At 40.3% G+C, this 20864-nt stretch overlaps 2 protein-coding genes across 3 annotated transcripts; one reads left to right on the top strand and one right to left on the bottom strand.

Moving 5' to 3' along the window:
* The first annotated feature begins 17 nt into the window (after positions 1-17).
* On the top strand, positions 18-7112 carry LOC104921149 (transmembrane protease serine 2). 2 transcript variants are annotated; one of them, XM_027280706.1, is made up of 13 exons: positions 18-227; positions 445-586; positions 1282-1374; positions 1471-1584; positions 1954-2083; positions 2185-2295; positions 2393-2436; positions 2911-3073; positions 3173-3345; positions 3652-3753; positions 4008-4150; positions 5098-5250; positions 5687-7112. In XM_027280706.1, exons 1-13 carry the CDS (start codon positions 213-215, stop codon positions 5702-5704), a joined length of 1401 nt encoding a protein of 466 aa, XP_027136507.1. In that variant the 5' UTR covers positions 18-212; the 3' UTR covers positions 5705-7112. The 2 variants fall into 2 exon arrangements, with proteins under 2 accessions (XP_027136507.1, XP_027136506.1); XM_027280705.1 differs by having other exon boundaries at positions 5098-7112.
* bace2 (beta-secretase 2) lies at positions 6345-18028 on the bottom strand. The gene is made up of 9 exons (XM_019270640.2): positions 17417-18028; positions 13494-13582; positions 12978-13194; positions 11127-11258; positions 10394-10528; positions 10008-10109; positions 9455-9604; positions 9196-9364; positions 6345-7753 (listed from the first exon to the last, which is right to left on the bottom strand). Exons 1-9 carry the CDS (start codon positions 17702-17704, stop codon positions 7512-7514), a joined length of 1524 nt encoding a protein of 507 aa, XP_019126185.1. The 5' UTR covers positions 17705-18028; the 3' UTR covers positions 6345-7511.
* Positions 18029-20864: the final 2836 nt, after the last annotated feature.

The following is a 20864-nucleotide window of genomic DNA, read 5'->3' on the forward strand; positions in this document are numbered from 1 at the left end:
CAGTGTGAGGATGCAAATGTGAGAGAAGATGCTACAGATCTGAGCAGAGTTGTAAAAGTTTTCTCTTAAAGCTTCAAATACAGCTGAGTGGACGCTGATACTGACCTGATTATTAATTTAAATCCAACGTTGATGTTTGAATTATCTCAGGAAGAGATTTTTTTCACTACATCCGTCAGGAAATTTTAAGATATTGTTGGCTGAACAGAAAAATGACCACGAATCCGGTAAGTTTTCATTTGTTTGAACAATGTCCTAAAATAGTAACACAGTAACTCTGATCCAGGTATGTACTATTCGAAAATGTGAGTGAATAAAATGTGTATAACTGTTATTTTAAATCTTTCTTGTACATTTACATTTTTTCTGAAACTTGAGACCAATTAACAGGAAAACAAAAGTCTTAAATTGTCATAATTCTCATTATGTATGCTTCACTGACAGTATTTGAACTCAGTTTCGTGTTACATCAATGAAGATATCAAGAGGAAACAACCTCCACCCAGCAGATCAGAGGTCAAGCCTCAGTATGTTCATCATCTGTCCCCAAACCCCCCACCTGAGATTCCCATTCCCAAACACAAAGGTAGTCCAGTCTCCTTTTAATTGAATTAGCAGTTCATACCAATGACATGGTTTTAATATTACTGTTAAAACAGGAACTTTGTGCAGTATTCTTCTTTCTCTGATTCATTTGCAAGTGGAAAAAACAACTAAAATAAATAACTAAATAAATAAAATAAATATTATATATAGCTATATATATATATAATATATATATATATATATATATATCTATATATATATATATCTATATATATAATATATATATATATATATATATATATACAACACATTTAATTTGGAATCATTTTAAACAGAAAAATTATGTTAATATACTCTTCTTACTAAATACTGTGGAGCTTTTTATGCTAGAGATACAGATAACAGTGATAATTCAAATAATTAATCTGATACACAGAAAAAAGGGATAAACCTCATTTTGATATTGATTGATATTGAGGAAGATTATCGTCCTAAATGTTTATTGAAAATTACAAATTTTACTCTTTTTATACTGCTACTACTTCTTCTGCCAGTCATAAAGATGCATTATTATTTATATATAATTTATTTTATAAGAGCATAAAGTACAGATGCTTTTATTTGAATAAACTGATATAAACCTGATTGAAAGGGTGCATTCATTAAACACATTTAACGAGTGGTTAAACTGGGGATAAGTGGGTTTTCCAGTCACAGTGTGTGTCGTCCTGTCAGGTACAAAACAGAGGTGCATTAAGTTCACTGTGGCTGCTGTGATCTCCCTGCTGCTCCTCCTGCTGCTGGCTGGAATCCTCCTCGCTTATTACTGTGAGTGCAGGATTTATCCCGTCTGTCCACTGTGATAAATCACATGCTATTACAACCTTTGCCTTTCCTTTTCCTCCGTCTCATCTCCTCTCCCAGATTCCTCGTCCTGTGTGCATGGCATGCAGTGTGGTGATGGGGGCTGTGTGTGGGAGTCCCAGTGGTGTGACGGAGTGACAGACTGTCCCGCAGGCCAGGATGAAGCTAACTGCGGTAAAAAAAAAAAGAAAAACAGCCTCATTTAGGGGTCAAAGTGCAGGAAAAAACACACCTGCAATCTGTTTATTCACCTTCATAGTTTACATACATATTTTACAGCAGAAAAGAACATCTCATGTAAGATTAGATCAAAGCTCTGTGCCTGTATTTGTCAGCTTTATGTAGTTTTCATAATCAACTATTTGATTTAAATTGGAGGCCATTATTGGAGAATAGTAATAATATGTTTAATTATAGCTAGGTATACTTGATGAGAGCATTAAACTTGACTTTAGACACCACAGAGTACATTTATGTTACTTATCTATGTCTGTTCTGGCTGCCTTCTCTCAAATGATTGATGTGTTTGCTGCTTGTGGTCAGTGCGGATGCATGGTTCCAGTTTCCTGCTCCAGATCTACTCAACTCAGAGTAAAAACTGGAGGAGCGTTTGTTCTCACGGCTGGACAGAGCAGAAGGGCAGAGCAAGCTGCCAGAATATCGGATACAGCAGGTAAGATGCTCGTGTTTTTCACTGCATACTGAACGTATATCTTCTGTTTTCTCTCTGGTTAAATTATGTATTTTCATTTCGTACATGATGTCGTTTGACAGGGGGACATATTTTAAATCAGGCCAACAGAAGGCTGACTCTGATGGTGGATTCTTAATTGTGAAGTCTGACTTCAACCCTGAGGCATCCATACTGCAGCAGCTTGTGCTCAGGTTAGTGAATGGACAGAGATGAAACAGCATTACGTTGTAATACTCAATAGTAATCAAGTATGAACCTAATTCCACTTCAAATGTCTTTTCTTTGCAGTGATACTTGTCCCAACAACAGTGTGGCAACATTGTTTTGTACTGGTATGTTATTATTACACATCCTTTATTACACACTTTACATCACAGCTCGGTAATAACATGGTAATAGTGGATAATAAAAAGGTAAAATAATAAAAATAGTCTGCATTTGTATTGATAATTTGCTGCAGTCAACGTTGTTTAATTTCCATATTTCCATATACATCTACGACGGAGATATTGGAACATTTTGTCTCTGTTTTTGCAGAAATTATTATCAGGGCTGTGTGTTCTCTGCGCTGCATTTTCTGGAACTATATCTGTCGATACATGTGAATTTAAACACAGTTTTGTTGTCCAGATAGTTAAAAAAAGCCACATTACTGCCAACATGACAAGACTATAATTTTAATATTTTATGAGATCACTGCTCTCTCTTCTTTACAGTATGTTTTACACTTTGGTTGTGATTATATGTTTATTTGTGTGTGCTGTAGCAGCGAAATGCATCCTCTCTAACAGCAGTTTTGTCCTCAGATTGTGGGAGTGGGGTGAACTCCAGCAGGGCCTCTGGGAGCCAGCCTGCTTCTCTAGGCTCTTGGCCGTGGCAGGTCAGCCTGCAGTTTAGTGGCTCCCACCGCTGTGGAGGAGCCATCATCTCCCCCTACTGGATTGTCACTGCAGCACACTGTGTGGCCAGGTGAGTGCTTTTCATCACACTTCTCAAAGCAGTGGTTATGGTATGATCCAGCTTGAATCTACTCTCTACCCTCTCTCTCTCTCTGTCTCTTCCCTGCAGGTCCTCCAGTCCTGGAGACTGGCTGGTCTATGCTGGGATAGTGGATCCTTTAGGCACTCTGTTTAACCCAGCTTACTCTGTGAGACGCATCATAGTTCATGAAGGCTTCAATAGTGTCACACGCAGGAATGACATCGCTCTGTTGAGGCTCTCTAAACCCCTGGACATCACAGGTGCTCATAGACTGTACAAAACATTCATCATTTCATTATTTCCTAGTACAGAGAGGTGCTTATGTTATTTATCCTGCCCTCATTGATAAAATGTTAAAAACTCATATATAGCCTTCATAAATTGACGTATCAGATTAGTTTGAGTTAAGTGTGTATCGCTTATACTGTGGAAAACAGCTGATAAATGTATAAATCTGTGTCTAGAAAGCTCATGTCAGACTGTCAGACACTTTTTACTAGGCATTAAGATTTTTTATTTTTTATTTTGTAGACTTATAATAACAGACATATTCTTTTCTTTTGTAGCCTCAAGTAACATCGGACCTGTGTGCCTCCCAAATGTTGGTCTAAACATTACTGATCATCAGGTGGGCTGGATAACAGGATTTGGTCACACAGGAAATGGAGGTGAGGTGGTTACATGTGGTTATTGAGTGTATTTGTCAAGAGAAACATTCAGAAATTAAATGTAAAGATTAGATATTTAGTTTAGAAGTACTCAAAGATCAGAGAATTAGTGTGCTCTGCTGCCTTCCTGCCACTTGATGGCACTCATTGACTTTGACTTTGTTTCACCTATTAGTGGTGTATAAAATGTGTGTAAACAAATACAAAAATGACTTAAATTAAATGAATTATTTCAATGTCTTGTTACTTGACAGACACGGGCTCTCCGTACCTGATGCAGGCTCAAGTCTCTCTTGTAAATAGTGCAGAGTGCAACAGCTCCATCGCTTACAATGGCAGGATATCACAGGACATGTTATGTACCAGAGAAACAGAGGCAGCAGCCAAGATGTGCAATGTAAGAACTAGTGACACACACACACACACACACACACACACACACACACACACACACACACACACACACTCACACACACACCAAAAAACCAACAGAAATAATAAAAAAAATAAAAATAATTGAACACAGGGCAGTTTGTTTTATTGTATAGTGAGTATCAGACGGTTCCATTGTGAAGGCGGTTTGACTGCAGGACTTGACTCAGGGTTGATATGTTCAAGCATTAGCTGCAAACACATACTTTTAAGACAGACTCCTACAAACAAACTTAAAGAACAATTAGTACAATTCAGTTTTCCTTGCACAGCATGAGCAGTGACATAAAAATAATTCCTGTTCTCGAAAGAATTCAAAGCATTTTCACGCTCTTATGTAACTTGAGGCTCCGAGGCAAAGTCAAACAAGACCAGCACTGTGTTCTGTACATGGTAACAGCCTTAAATAAATAGTTCCACTTTGTGACTTATAACAAATCATTTATACAGTCACAGCAATGAATGTGATGTTAGGGCAGCTGACCATAATGTCATGTTTTATATAAACTATTCAACGCTTTGCATGCATCTTAAACAAACTTCTCGAACTGAAAGAATAACATTCAGTATTTAAATGTCATCGAGAGACATTGGGATTATTGGAAAGCCCTTGAGATTGTGTTATAAGTATCCTTCAGAGTGTGTAGTTCATAAAAATCGACCCAGTTGGGGCGGCGTTTAGCTCAGTTGGTAGAGCCGCCCCATGTGCGAAGGTTCTGTCCTTGCTGCGGAAGCCCAGGGTTCGAATCCGACATGTGGCTTTTTCCCTGCATCTCATTCCCCATCTCTCCCTCCCCACAATCCTGTCACTCTTCAGCAGTCCCTGTCAAATAAAGCTTGGGAAGGCCAAAAAAATAATCTAAAAAAAAACAAAAAAAACCTCACCCAGTTTTGTGCTGAACTCTTTCTCAGATTGACAGTGGTGGCCCTCTGGTGTCCCTCAAGGATGGAGTATGGTGGCTCAGAGGCGACAATATTTGGGGGGAACACTGCACTGAGCAGAACAGACCAGGTGTATACGGCAACATCACCTACTTTCTGGACTGGATCTACCATCAGATGAGGGTAAAAACCAGAGAAAGATTAAACTTGTAAAGGCTGTTAGACAAAATCAGGATTTCTATTTGATTTAATCTGCTTGGAGGAGCAATAAGAAGATTTATCTGTCTGGTGCTCCAAGTAATACTGCTTGACTCATGCTTGATATACACCAGCTCTTCACCAGTTTGTTGAGTCTTTTTCTGTCTCTGTCTGTGCTTCCCTACTCTCCAGCAGACGACTGCATAAAATATTACACATGCAACCAAAGTGTCATAAAGAGTTTTCAACAGAGTCCTGCACACTCCAAAGGACTTCAGTCTCCTCAGCATGTGGAGATGACTTTGACCTTTTTTGTACAGGATGTCTGTGTCGTTGTAACTTTGACTATGTTCTTGATGTTTAACATTGACAAAACACAAATTATCATATGAAACTAAGGTGTATTTTTTTCTATTTACAGAAGCATCAAGACGACTGATGACGACTGAGGCATGTTTGTTTTTACAGTGTGCAGATACATTTTTAGAAACGTGCTTCAACAATATCTGCAACACTCCCATAACTTATTCCTTACATGTTACTGTTCTGCATCTTTATAATGTAAACAATGTTTATGCTCTTTATAACATTTTTTTCTATTTCTGTATATTTATGTGAAACACATCATTTTTTTTATTTTAATCTGTATAAATATGATTAAAATCTTAAAATGAACAGTGATATTTGAGCCAGTAAATGATGATACCATGTCTCAACACAAGATGTCACTGACTTCTAACTCATACTTTGTTCCTTAGGAACCTTTCACAACAAGAAATATTTATTAATTTAAAAAAGGGAAAAAGAAAAAAAAGATTTACATCTTTGATTTGGTCTCAGGTTCTTTTGTGTACAGCACAAGAAGAATTTTGGCACAGAAAAATACACTTACAAATAAGTGAACATTCACAATTTAAACAACTCAAAATGTTGGCAGACGGTGACATATCGATGCAGCTTGACTCAATTACTAAAGACCTGAACAGATGAAGCTGTCACTGATGTAAAGAGACTAACTTTCTATCACAGGTCAGTCAGCTGTGCTAGAAATCCATCACGTAGCTTCTTTCTACATGGTAGCTACAAGTAGCCTTCTGGCAAAAATGCACCAATTCAACATCGTGTCTAAAAAGATTCGTAATAATACTACAATCACGTTCAAAGACATTTAAATATAAAGTCGGACATATACAGAATTAGTAAAACTACATTAATACAACAAATTGCATAACAGATTGATCTTTAGATTTGTATTACACTTTTGATTGTCTGAAACAAAGTGCAATTCAGCAGTGCAAATCTCAAACTGCTGATACTGAATATCCACTTGTGTTAGCAGCGAGCTGAGACTTAAAGGCACAACAGGCACTGTAAACATGTGTGTTACCTTTAGTAATATTCTTGTCTTTAGCAGTGATTCTTTGAGCAGCTTTTCCTCTTAACTTCAACAAACACAGGCATATATTTGACTGCACACCCATACTGGAGGTGAATTTTAAATTATAACATGGCAGTAGAAACATTCCTTCACCGATGGCAGAGTTAAATAAAAAAAAAAAAACATCTGTTGGAAGCAGATCATCAGCTGTAAAGGCACATTTTAGGAGGTTGTATGCCCTTAGAAATTAATAATACACAGTTCGCCTGGAAATGAAATCAGTAACTATTCAAAATTGTTCAAGAATGCACCGATGGTCGTGAGCATGTGCTGTTTAGGTCCACGGCCCTGTGATCGTCTGTAAGGAAGAAATTCCACCCGTGATTAGTGTGTTTCGTAGTTTTGTTCTTTCCATTTGTGTTGGTGATGTCCTACATTTCCCAGGAAACCTTTTGAAAAGCCCTAAAAAGAAGAAGCCTAAACTCAAACTGCATGTAAATCCAGTTGGTGTAGTGGCAGTGTACAAATGTGACAAGTCTTTCCAGTTGAGAATTACTAAAAACCGCTTCATGTCATTCTAAACTTTGAAGATACACCACCAAACAAGACACCGTAACCATAAATACATCAACAGCTGTTTGTAAGAAGTGCTTTAAGCTTTTCCCATCGAGAGGCAGTTGATCTGTCTGTTTCTACCTCCGTGGGGTGACCCGCTGAGTGCAGTCTAGAATTTGTCAGACATTCAGAGCTGGGGGTTACAGTTCGGTGCGGGCTGAGCCTAACCCCTTTCTCAGCTGCTGTGGATGGGCTCCGCTCGCCCCCCTCCTCCCCGCCCGTTCACCCTGTCCACCCGTTTATTTCCTCTCAGTCACTTGATGCGGTGACGGACCAGGGAGGACTCATCCGTTATCTCCCCGGAGCTGTTCCTGCGCCGACAGGGCAAGACCAGAAGGAGCAACAGGATGATGAGCACCAAGGCGCAAACCGCCATCAAGGTGTAGGAGATCACCCACAGGAGAGGCTCCCTCAGCGACCCACTGGAGCAGTTGGCCGCCACATCTGCTGCCGAGAAAGGTCCCGCAATCTCTGACAGAGCCACGCCACCGCTCACTGCAGACAAATACAAGACAGGTAGTTGCAGTTCTCAGTCACATGTGAAGTAAAAACCACATCTGGTCATGGAAATATCAATGCACCAGCAACTCATGACCAATAAAAACGTATCTCTAAATTTGTATTATTTATTCAGCCCTCAAATCAATTTATCTGAAATGTGTTCAACCACTGCTGAAGGCAAGAAACCTGTGAGTTAGGCGCACAAAGAAGTTTATGCTTTGGTGATAATGAACAAATGGTTATCACAGATATAAAAACTATGATTAAGCTCAGATGTTGAGCTACTTGTAGCAGCTGCAACAGTTGTCTTGAAGTAATTTGAGGTTATTTGCTTTATTCACGGGGAACTCAGAGCCGAGATTTTAATCAGGCAGCTGAGGAATTACAGCTGCTAACTCTACTGTCACAAGCCTGCATCCTTAACCTTCAGCCTACATCTGCTCCAAGTCTGTTTGTTTAATACGGAACAAAAGTGATCTTTGTACTTTGAAATGAGGGTGGGAAGCCTCACCCAAGCTCATACTTACACAGGACAACAGGAAGTACCGCTGATTACGGCTATGATGAATGAGATATTCTCACGGTGTCTGTCAGTGAACCTTGAAATACTGTTAAATAGTACACTGCCCTTCACGGTGTGCCGTTCCAGAAGTTATTAATTAATCAAGACACTTCATAGACTGTGATTTCTCTTCCTCTGTCAAAGGTTATTAATAAAAGCTTTAGAGACGTTTAACTACATGTATCACTCACGCTTTACAGCTGCTCTAATGGCCGTTACATTCACAACCATTATCTGTCTTGGACTGTAACAAACAAAACATATTTCTGCAAGTAGTTAAAAAAAACAAAAAGGTTTAGAAGCTGAATACAGTACAAAATGTATCATTACCTAGTGTTTCTGCAGTGTGGACAAAACGCTAAAAATAAACATATTAGCAGTTTAAATGAATCTAAAGCTCGCTGCGCTGTCCAGGGAAAATGTTACAACCAAACACCCCTTAAAGAAATTTGACATTTTAACAGGTATTTACGTGACCGTAAACACACGTAACTCGTAGATAAAATGGTAAAATGGATAAACTGGTTTCCTGCTTTCAGCTTATCACTGTTAACTAATAAATGGAGCTTGTAGTACTGTTTTATAAAAGCAATATCACACTCGAGGGTGTGATTTTATACTAAAGATCATCAATGAATCAATTTGAAGTGTATTTTTTACACCGGCATCTGGTTAATACGTAAACAGAAAGTAAATAGCAGACTTTTAGTGTATTTATTGCTACTTCAATCTTACTGTATGTTGTACATTTTAAACCACATATAAAATGCTATGATAAGGCTGATTCAAATATTTATATGGGTATAACAATCTGTAGAACACTTGGTACATACATACTTTTCTGTCTCTGTTACAGTCTTGTATGTACCCTCACCTGCACAGCTGCTGACTGCGAAGCCCACTCTATGCTGGGCGCGGTCGAACACCACGTAGAAGCCTTCCATAACGGTAGCGCCTATCACCAGGCCATTAGCTGACGAAGACACTCCGAAACGGAAGCAGTCTAGCGTGCCATCGACGTCTGTGATCGGCTGGATGTACAGCTGAAAGACGACAGATGAAATTAACAGGGAAGAATGAGATCCAATGTCTCTCAGGTTGATGGGGGGACGCGTTTGTGTTTATTCAGGTACCTGAGGCAGGATGGTGATGCGAAAGGACTGGCTAGTGTTTGTGGCTCTTAGGTAGATGGACAGCTTGGGGAAAAACCTCCAGGGGGTTTCTCCTTTCATCCAGCATGCAAGCTTGGTGCCATCCCAGAAGCCTGAAGAAAAATCCTGGATCTGAACAAAAAGAAAGAACAGAGAAGTAGACAAAGAGAGACATGCAGGGCGTAAGACAAACAGACAGAAACAGAAGGTCAGTACAGCACCAAAACAGGTTTTGCTGTTCTCTTTCATTTTCCCACTTGGGATTAATCTGCAAGGATGTGGGTACATTAATTGAAAATGTTGCTTCTAGGTTCAAATTAACCTTGAATACTGTTTGTGTGCAATTACAAAAGGTGAAAAATGTGTAAAGCGGGGAGGGGGGGAACAAAGCATTGGGCACATATTTTTCTAGCAGAAAAACTCCTTCCTCTCAAAGCTACTACGTCCTTGAACAGTGAGTGTGTGTTATCCTCCCCTGCATCTCTTTGCTCTCACAACGTGTTTCATCATTGTCTGTGGAGAGATGGCAACGTACCAGGGAGCTGCGCGTGATGGCTTCTACCACCGCATTGAAGACGTTGACGGGAAGACGCAGCAGCGTCGTCCCACTGTCAACTATAGCTTTATCCATGTTGTACTGAAAGAGAAGAGAGAGAGTGAAGTGCAGTAGTGTTGCTCTCAGTTTAACAGGCTCCTATGGAAGACCTTGAACACCTTGAGAAAATGAGGAAGTTCTTTCACAAGCAGAAAAAAAAAGCAGATTACAATCCTTGGCTGTACAGCTCTGCAGATTATGTATCATTTCTACATTACATTATAATTACATTATAATTTACTAGTTTAATGAGCATCTCTGCATGGTGATAGGTGGTATTCTACAGTTTACACAATCAGAGAAGAAAAGCAGAGTTTAAACTTTACCTCTCTGCAGTCCAGGTTCAGATTCTGGTCGCCGACCTCCAGCTTCAAAACCTCCACTTGGTAGTACCACTCCTCTATTATCGGGGTATACCACAGTGACCCCCGATACAGAGTTGGTTCAACTCCCCCCATGATCTGAGAAAGAAACAAAAATACTCATGAAGGGATGAGCTGTGACTACAACAAGTTGGAATATCCTTTAATGTTTTGGCAGAATACAAAAACACACACGCACACACGCACACACACACACACACACACACACACACACACACACACACACACACACACACACACACACACAAAAGCACCCTGCCATCTTATCCATCTGTCTGTATCAGGGGGTCACATGATGGAGATGCAGTGAGCGTGGCGCAGAGGCCGTCCGTACAACCGTGACAGACCTGCTCTCAGCAGGATACTATCTTAGCTTAATTAGCTCCAATCTAACTAGACTGGGCCTCCAATGGAGAAACCACATTGACAAGGAGGACACAACCTATTAGGTTTCTAAAAGCACTCAGCTGCTATGTCTGATCCAGACCAGTAATGGATTATATTTTGTCTGAGAAGTGGAGGGCTCAACCACGTCCCAGTTATTCTAAAGACAAACAGTATCACTGAAATACAGAATTAGAGGCAGAGATCTTTTTTTTTTTTTAAAAAGGGTTTAAGACTCTATTTAAGTCATTTGATCAAACTCCATCCCAGGCAGCCCCTCCTAACTACTCACAAGACTGCCTCCCGCTGGATCTGTTGTGTCGCTGGCTGACAGTCCAGCACCGCACATCTGGAGGGAAAAGATGTCAGGAATTTTCAGCTGCTGCACCAAAGAGTTGAAGAAGGGCTCCACAGACGAGTCGGGCTAGAAGAGAGACAGGAGATGTGTAATCATTAACTCTTTGAGCTTTTATATTTGCATTTTGAGCTTTTAGTTTGTGTCATTATCCAGACGTACTCGTGCACATTTATTTTCTCTTTGCCAAAGTATAGAAAGCAAAAGATCTGGAATGAACACGTAACATGATTACATGGGATACTAAAGCCTTTGATATTTGTAAAAGGATCGGACCTTGACCTTTTCCCTTGTATGCAACCTTTTCTTCCTGATTAGGTAGCCACACATTTTAAAAACACTGAAATCATTATGTGTGTGGAAAAAGTGACTCAGCAACATTACAGATGTGCACAGTTAACTGCTGAAAGGCTGACAGATCAACATTACACATTATTTACAAAGGTTGCAATAGAAATTACAGATTTTCTGAAAGGCTGTTATTGGCACAATATTCTGACCACTGTGTTACTAGTATGTGTACGAGTGTGTGTGTGTGTGTGTGTGTGTGTGTGTGGACTGGTGTAAGTGGGTGTGAGACAATGGTAAAAGGTTGTTCTCTCTCTTGTTCTCCTCAGATAGGTTTTCGTGTCACTGCTGTGTTATCATGTCACCCATGACAAACAGCCCTCAGGCAAGTTGAACCTGAACACTCAGGAGACACCGGCAACACAAAGTGGTCAGTATGTGCATATCTGCCCCTCATTCACTGGCATTTGATCCCAAAGGTTGCTGTAGTCGGCACAGAATGAAAGAATGTATTGTCTCGGCATGCGTTGACGTCACTCTCGTCCCATCAACACCAAATGATGATTACACTAAAGAAAGCTGACACCAGAGCTCTGTCACACACAGATTCTCCAATTAATAAATATATTTGTTATCCTCCATTAACTAACCAACAACAAAACTAATTAACCTAAGTATATGTTGGTTAATACTGTTCAGTTATTAAATTCTTGTAAAACAACATAAGGATATAAACTAACAATGAAAGTCAATTAAACTGGGAGTGTTCACAGGCATCACGCAGTCGGTTGCTAAAAATAAACTATGAACACGAAACTTGTCTGTTGTCATGTGAAATGTCCATGACTACACCCAGATAAGATCGGAGTTTTGAAAAGTTATTCAGCGCTGCAGAGGACGTGCAGGCCTGTAGGAAGTTCTGTAGTAATGTTTGATAAGCTTGATAAACCTGTTATTATCATGTACCATATTTTTTCCTCTCTGCTCGCCCAGCCCAAATTTCTTACCTTCACTATAAAAGTTACACAACACATTTACTCTAAGTACACTGTTCTTAGTTCTTTACAGCAACATCCACTGATAGATTTAAAGATGTTTAAAGTTTTACTGCTAACAAATAAAGTCTATGAGCGCTAAAATATCAGAAGTAGAGAGAGGTGACTGTATTTTTTGAATAGCTTAATAAACAAAAGAATTAAAATGAAATTAAAGCAGCCCCTTCGATTTATTCATTGTTGAATTTTACTAATTACTAAGCATAAAAAACAAAAACTTTCTACTCTCCATCATTATAGACCGAAATAAAGGGAGAAAGTGCTGTTTGATTATCCAATTCACTTCTTCATTGTTTTTGATGACACATAAATATGCCACAAATATGTTTTGTTTCATTATTTTTTCACGGTGAATCTGCTGTCACACTCAGCTACAAGTAAAATCAATGACAAAGACTTTCATTATTAATTGGGGGGAGCTAAGATTTAAATTTTATTCTCTCACCCGTGCCAGCATGGGATAGGCCAGTCCCAGGATGCCCTGCCACTTGATCCCAGGAAGAAAGAAGCCATCTGATGACAAGATGGCAGCTATGTTGATGATGAAGGTCCCATTTGGGCCGTTTGGGATGGAGGCATAGTCCAAGCCCAGTTCACCTTCCCAGTTGCCCTGCGTGTACCGGACAGCCACATTCCGGCCAGTCGACTGGTAAGTACTGGAGCTAAATACAGGGGAGGAAGCAAAGACGTGTGAATAAGGACAGAAGCCTGTGACAGGTAGATAAATATCATTTATTTTAAATTATGACTAAGACTGTAATAAAGGGGATATCTTAAAAGACAAATGGAAGACAGGGGAAACTCTCATAGCAATGATAATATAATTGATTCATGAGTAAAGAAACTGTAGGTGAGGAAGAGCAGAAAAGGTAACACAAGACCTATTATGTCTATGTAAATATTGGCATAGCATTTCACACGAGTCGGATTACATTAAATTAAACAATTTCTAACCACTCACAGTGCCCTGTTGAAGTAGTGAGTAATGAATGGGTGTGGACCTGCCGCCACCGCAAAGTTACTGCTGCCCGTATCCACCAGGATGTTCAGCTGAAAGACACAAGGCAGACAGCCACTACAGTTATTGGCTCCAAGACAACTTACAATACTTACAGAGTTACAGGGTAAAAACATGACAACTTTTTTTTTAGTGCAAATAAGAACATTATTTGTTTATGTTGGTAGTACTACTAATAATAATAATTAAGTAAAAAGCAGAAGCAGAGCAGAGAAAGATGAAGGAGACCAACAGAAGGGGACAGAATTACAAAAAACAGATTAAATATTTATTTTGGTATCTTAACGATCCACATTGGAGTTTATCAAGAAATATTTGAACCAACTGACATGCCTGTTTTCACATACAAATAAATAAACATGTCAACAACAACTCAACAGTGTTGTTTGTGTTTTACAAAGTACACAGGCAGCTAAACTGCGTGCTGTGTGAGTATTATTACATTGGAAAATGAAAGCTGTGAAAACTTTTGGCCAGTGTTTAGTGGTGAGCTGTGACTGTGAAGCAGAAATTTCATATAAACTTGGATCAGATACAAACATAATACTGACTGTAGACTAATTTCTACAGATTTGTCACTAAGTACCTCTAATATAGTTGCGCTCTAATGTGTGATCTATGAGTCAAACGTGACAGCCTCTAGCTACTGACATGACCGTATGACCCACCCAGCTATCTTGGTATGTGTCATGTGCACAGTGGGGATCAGATAACAGCAGTTGAGATAATGTTGTCTTCCAGGCATCAAGTCAACGAGCAGGAACTAATTAGCCAGCAGACTTCTGTCACCTCCACTACTGAGCAGGGACCACATTAACGCTCACTAGCGAGTCATTCCTCACCGTGACGGGGTCGTAAACCTACTGCCACACAGCCACCTGATGACTCAACAACAAAGAGGTCTATAGAGTCGCTCCTGCATGATGTCACATGACACAGTCTATAAGAACGGCATGCTCCGCTGCACAGGCAACAAACAGTCTATCGTCACTGCTCTGTGGCTCCAATGTTTTTTCACACAAACAGGTCCAACAGGAAGTAGGTTATTTAAAAAGGTAAACATGTTTGACGAGCAAACAAGAAGAAATTCCAACAACTAAATGAAAAACATTCACTTCCTCGAGCCTGTCTAACTAGAGCGAGGTCATTATGAAACAACTTTAAAAACGGCCCCTGTAATTCAACAATTTGTTGACACCCAGCTCAGTCTGGCATAGGAAGCTCCTCCATTCGACTTAGGCTTATCACTTCCTCCACATTGGTCCCATCATCATGGCTGTGCCATATAAAACCCCCACTGCTGGCATCAGTCCATTCACACAAGGCCCAAACCGGCCAAACAGGCCAGATTGGAAAACACTGGAATTGCATGGCGAAGGAGGAGGAACAGGGGTATTTCCTTATCCCCACACGGCCTATCTTTTCTAGTCACACTATCCTCCCTTAGCTTGGCTGCTGAGCCCCGGGCAAATCTCTTCCTCCCGCTGCTGCGGCAGCCTGCAGTTGAGCGTTCACCGCCTAATTGGCTGTGGCTCCATGGCGGCAATGTGCATCTGCTACCTGTTTGTACCAATTAGCAGATGTGAGGCTCTCCAGCCGACACCTCAGCCTGGCTGTGCCATATGCTAACAGATGCAGCAATTAGTGGCTCATTTGAATAGTGCCTCATTTAACACCATGGCCCTGTAATCACATCATCATTTAGTTGGAATAATATTGAGAGCGTAACTCAATAGTATTAAGTTACGGGACATTTTGGCACTACGTAACCAATCTGAACCAAAGTGGATTGAGCTCTGAGTGTAACATTTTAAGTAATATTCAGTAACATCAATGTTTACTCCCTCTCGAGCTTTCAGAAGACTGCGTAGAGCGCACCAGTGTCAGACATTCCTACACCACAGCTGTCATTTGGACGCCTCATTGCAGGAAACACCCAGACGACAGCTGCCCATATCATATCGGTGAACTGGATTCAGGGTCCTGGTAATGTGAATGCTGTCTGCTGGAAGTGAGCCATTGTTAGTGTTATTAGCTGAACCTATGCTCTTTCTGCTATGACGAGTCAAAATGTCAAGGGGGGCCTCGCCTGTTGATTTCTAATAGATTTCTTATGGAAGGAGCACTCTCTCCATAAAAAGGCAATACATACACAGCATAGTGTAGTGTAATGTACCACTCTCTATGCAGTCTGAGTCTTGCTTTGGATAAATTATAGTCTGAACAAACCATAAGTTTAGGGAATTTCCTCCTATCCTAAATTAGAACGGCAGCTATTAAACATTCGAAACTTTAGACTGGTTGTAAAATTGTGTGGAGACTGTACTCTGCCAAGTGCCACAACATTATCCTCTCTGATGTTGACACTGGGCAGCGACATGCCAAGGTATCCTAGATAAGCCTCCATGAGTAAAAACTCTTAAAAGCTCTGATCTTTTTAACGTGAGACGTCCGGGAACGACGGGTCAAGTCACTAATAAGATGATTTACGTTTAGTTTAGGCTCCAATTCAAAATACAAAGGGTAGATTTAGATTTTGTGCTCTTCAAGCTTTATTTGATAGAGACAGCTGAAAGGTGACAGGAATGTGGGGAGAGAGAGACGGGGAATGACATGTGGGAAAAAGCCACAGGTCGGATCTGAACCCTGGGCTGCCATGGCATGGACTGAGCCTTCACACATGGGGCGGCTGCTCTACCAAATGAGCTAAACGACACCCCAAAGCATCATGTATTTTTAATAGTGACGGGAGAATCCCTCTTTCAACCCCTTCGAGACTATTTAGTCCTTCTTTAATCATTAATATGATCTTGTTAGGCACTTTACATAAGGAGCCGTGTAAAATGATGACAATAAATTACACAGTTTGCATATTTCCCTGCAACCAGAGAAACATAAGCAGCAAATATGCTTGAACTAGTGCTGTTTTTGTACAACTCTGGGACTGCTCTTTGCTCCCTGGGAGCCTCATAATCCCCATCAGCTGCCTGGTAAGAAACAGTGGTCCTCATAGGCAGCATCATGTGAGTGCATGTGAGCGGGGGATTTTAAGTCTACCTACAGACCCCAAGGCTGTACAGACTTGAGCCAGCTGCTGCAACCACACAGCCATGAAACTATCCTGCCATGATGGTCCCAGGCAGGCAGGCAGGCCTAGGAAATAAGAAGCTGGGTAAAAACATATGCAGTTGTTATTAACAGTTGTTATATTTAAGTAAAGCCAAAGTCCCTGAGGGGAGGAGGGTGTGTGAAACAAAGTCACCCAGCCTCTTTCACATCACATGTTGGTTGACGGACCGGCCCCTGTTCACACACACACACACAGGGTTCCCACACCTTTTTCATGAACAAATTCAAGCACTTTTCAAGCACCTTCAAGCACCAGTTTTTCCATTTTTCCAGCACCTTTAAATAGGTAGCCTACTAGTTGTGTTTGCCATGATGGTCATGGGAAGCGCAGCGGTGCCACTGTATGGCATAATAATATGGGTCTAATTAACATTATTTCATATGGTGGTAGATTGACTGTTTTGATTTTTAACTAATTGTGAATTGGCTTGTATTCTCAGCTTGTGAGCGGTGTATTGTGTAACTACCATAGCGCAATAACAGTGACAAATAGACATCACACAAATTTCAAGCATTTTCAAGCACTTCACAAAAAATTCAAGCATTTTCAAGGAATTCAAGCACCCGTGGGAACCCTGCACACACAGCAGGCACGCCACACCTGCCACCAGTGACACATGAATATGTGGAAATCCCGGAAATAAGAATAAAAAATAAAAAGGGATAATTTCATATAATCATGCTCAAATAATTTCGTTGAGAAAACACACATGATTGATAACATCACATGACTTTACCTTTTGTCCAGGAGTACCAATTGACATTTCTATGTAGTAGCCTCTTCCAGAGTCTCCTTGCAAGTTATTCACCATGTCCAGAAAGTTGACGGTCCCGGTGGGATCAGAGGCCAGAGACAGGCCGTTCACATCGGACTTCAACACGACCCGCTGAGACGGATCCAGCTCCGAGGACACGTTGTAGCTCCCTGTGTAGATTTTTAACGGGATAGAAAAGTAACACTCGGACACGCCGAGGCATAAACTAAAAGCAAATGCCCATAACGAAGCTGTAGTGGTGGGTGCCATGGTGGTGTTAGTCTCTTTCGTACTGACAGGGAAAGTCTGGGGTGGAGAGAGAGACTCCAGCTCCTTTGCTTCAAAAAGTTTGCTACCTAACTAAGTTTTCTGTTTCGCCATCATGGAAACGCCTGTGCCGCGATAACCGCCATGATGGAAAACGCCGTTTGCTGCCGTCAGAAAGCAGATAAACACACTGACATGTCAACACAGTACGACTGACACTCAACACAGCTATTTGTCTGCAGCAGTCGATGGACTTCAGCGAGTTGTTTCGCCTCCATCCACTCCTCCATCCACTCCTCCTCCTCCTCCGACCGCGTCAAGCCGCGCAGAGTACAACACAAGACTTCCGGTTGTTGAGACTTTCAAATTAAAACCAACACCAACGGTTATTGTTTTTGTTTTGTTTGTTTAAAGTAAACAAGTAGGCGGCATAATGAGCTACACATATTACTATAGGTGAGAATAAAAGCACAAAATGCAACCACAGTGCGTACGAGGAACAAAAGTACCATGTGATAAGTCAATTAATAAGTACACCCTCTTCAACGCTTTTCAAACGTGTTTTATTTTGAAGGCAAACTGGTCTTAATTGTACCGACTTGACGCCGCTGTTTAAAACCTGATTTAATGAAGCGTGCATGTAAACCACTTCCTAACCACAATTTGGATTAATGTAAGAAACGCTTCTTTGTGCGTGTGTGTGTTTCTATTCTTTTACACAGTGTGACAAAAACGTCGCCTGTTATTTGCTTCACTTAATGTGTCCGCATTTGCAGTGCAAAATCCAATTTTCTGTACTTTGACCTTAGCCTTTGATTGTCCTGTTATGGTTGTCTATTTTAAATTTGTTAAGCCACAGAGAAGGAAATCCCCCATGCTTAAATCAAGGACTTAATGTTACAATTAGCTAAAGTTGTAAAATCTATAGAGCTCAGTTGAAAAGTTTAGTGGCCCCAACAAGGCTGTGAGTATTTACATAAATAAGTAAATATTACCTCATCTGCATTGTACATATTGTCCTGGAGTGCTTTTGTGTGTTTACCTCTGTATTGATATTCTTACTTACTTTTTAGTGGGATTGTTGTGCGCCAAAATTAACTAGCTGTCCCTAAAAAATACACCAACAGAACTACCAATCTATATATTCAATGGTGCTATTGATTTACTTCTTGAGTTACTACAGTTTAAACACAATATCCATTGACATCCACTTAATTTTATTCACTATTGTATAGAGTACAAAACCCTCACTGATATTTCAAAATGCTCAATATTTGCACACTGATTACACACATAAGCCTGTGATGATGATATTTAGAGTTTGTATTCTGACATTTTTTAATTGTATCATATTTATAACAAAACACCTTTCAAGTCTCTTAATACTCAGTTTTGTACTCTGGGTGTATTGCAAATGGGTCATTGTGATGCCATGCATGGTTATATACTGTAAGTTAACAAAGCCTAAAGCAGAAGTGTTTTAAAGCACACATTTTACCCCACTGCATGTATAACAATAGATCAGCTCAGTTAGTTTACATATGATTAAGTCGTAATGCAAATCACCTTCAATGCGCACAGCAGTCACACGCATTTCCTTCTGTAGTGAATTTTGCCCTCAAGCAATAACTGCTAGTCAATGATTGTTCACTACAGTATTAGAAATAATACCAGCTCTTTTATATAGAGTATAAAAAAGGTACACGATTCAAATTTCAGAGAGGTTTTTGTTCTTTGCATTTTCCAGACAGTACAGTCTAATTTGCCGCATTGACAGTGCAGAGAAAAAGGAAGAAGATCCCGGTGGTAAGGCGAGATCAATGTCACAGGCCTTATCCATGCTGCCTGTTTCACACAGACAACCACTGTCTCGCTCTGAATTCCTCATGAGTCCACAGTTCCACTGTCACATGTTCACCTCATCCCCCCTCTCTCTCTTTGTCTCTCTCTCTCTCTTTCTGTCTCTCTCTCTCATTGAAGTTGATCACTATAGTTACAATAACCTGAATAATGTGGGGAAAGGCTGTGAAAAAAATCATCTTTCCGGTGCACTGCTTGTCATGCACTGGGTCTTGTGAATGACCCATTTAAGCACAAGTCCTGTTTCTATGACTTTGAGATACTTCCTTGGCCTGTGAGCATTTAAACAGAGGGAAGCAGGAACTCACATTGTTCATTGTTCACTTTTTAAATGTATTTTTATTTTTTATTTCACCTTTATTTAGACCAGTAATCTAAATGAAACACAGGGTGTCCTTCTCAAGAGAGATCTTATCAAGCCAACAGCAACAATACAATGTAAAGTTACAGACAGACAGAGGATGTTCAATACTGATAATGTACTTCTCTGTTACTACCCATGAATCCAGTGGGTGATTTTGTGTGTAATACATCCTTCAGTTCTGGCTCATGACCTCATTTTTAGGTTCTGAAAAAATTCTAAATGGATCCAGCAATTAAAGGCTCATGAAGTTGTACACGTTTGTCTTCCTCTGGGACAAACTGCTATACGACTCCTGCAAATTCATTATAAATGGTAACAGATATCTAACCACTGTAATGTTAAATCAAGCAAATATTAATCGGATAGATCAAGCAAATTTAGTTTTAGACAGTTTCTTATGAGTTCACTTCATCACAGCCGTCTTTTTTTAGACAATGATTGTTTGCTTGAGACAAAGGGATACTGTTGACTGAAGTTGATCCCTAGAGGTCACAGTTTCTGCTTCATGACTTTCATTTACGTTGTAGCATTTGTTTCTAACGTGTCTGTGTTGTATCTGTTGATTCAGTATGATTCAATGTTTCCATGCAGCTTTCTCCTGCAGTTCCACTGCCAGCCACAACAAGGCACTCCACACCATCCCTATGTCTTTAATCCAGTCTGCGGGTGCTGTGGCATCTTCTCTGTGTGAGCAAATTAGGCAGCTTAGGACAGCCAGTGGTCCCACATTTGGCAGTGCAAAGCTCCTTTACTGGGACACTGGTACTTAATCCACACAGCTCTGATCATTACAGCTGATGAGAGAGGAGGAGAGCTCTACAGTACATTATCTCATATGCACCCACCTTTGTCTTAACAACTGACGTACATCTCTACCTAATCACAGATATAAGCTGCAGATCTTTAGGCTTTGGTCATTCATTACAACTGTGGATTACA

This window comes from Larimichthys crocea, chromosome VII, assembly GCF_000972845.2.
Source record: "Larimichthys crocea isolate SSNF chromosome VII, L_crocea_2.0, whole genome shotgun sequence".
Lineage (NCBI taxonomy): Eukaryota > Metazoa > Chordata > Actinopteri > Sciaenidae > Larimichthys > Larimichthys crocea.

What these genes read in the sequence shown, in the direction of transcription:
- LOC104921149 (XM_027280705.1), top strand. An exon ending in CAGAATATCGGATACAGCAG is followed by an intron (nt 2,084 to 2,184) that starts GTAAGATGCTCG and finishes GTCGTTTGACAG; the next exon opens with GGGGACATATTTTAAATCAG. An exon ending in GCAGCACACTGTGTGGCCAG is followed by an intron (nt 3,074 to 3,172) that starts GTGAGTGCTTTT and finishes TCTTCCCTGCAG; the next exon opens with GTCCTCCAGTCCTGGAGACT.
- bace2 (XM_019270640.2), bottom strand. Translation starts at nt 17,704, where the DNA reads ATGGCACCCACCACTACAGCTTCGTTATGGGCATTTGCTTTTAGTTTA. An exon ending in TTGGTACTCCTGGACAAAAG is followed by an intron (nt 13,583 to 17,416) that starts GTAAAGTCATGT and finishes TGTGTCTTTCAG; the next exon opens with CTGAACATCCTGGTGGATAC. An exon ending in ATCCAGCGGGAGGCAGTCTT is followed by an intron (nt 10,529 to 11,126) that starts GTGAGTAGTTAG and finishes TTTCTTTCTCAG; the next exon opens with ATCATGGGGGGAGTTGAACC.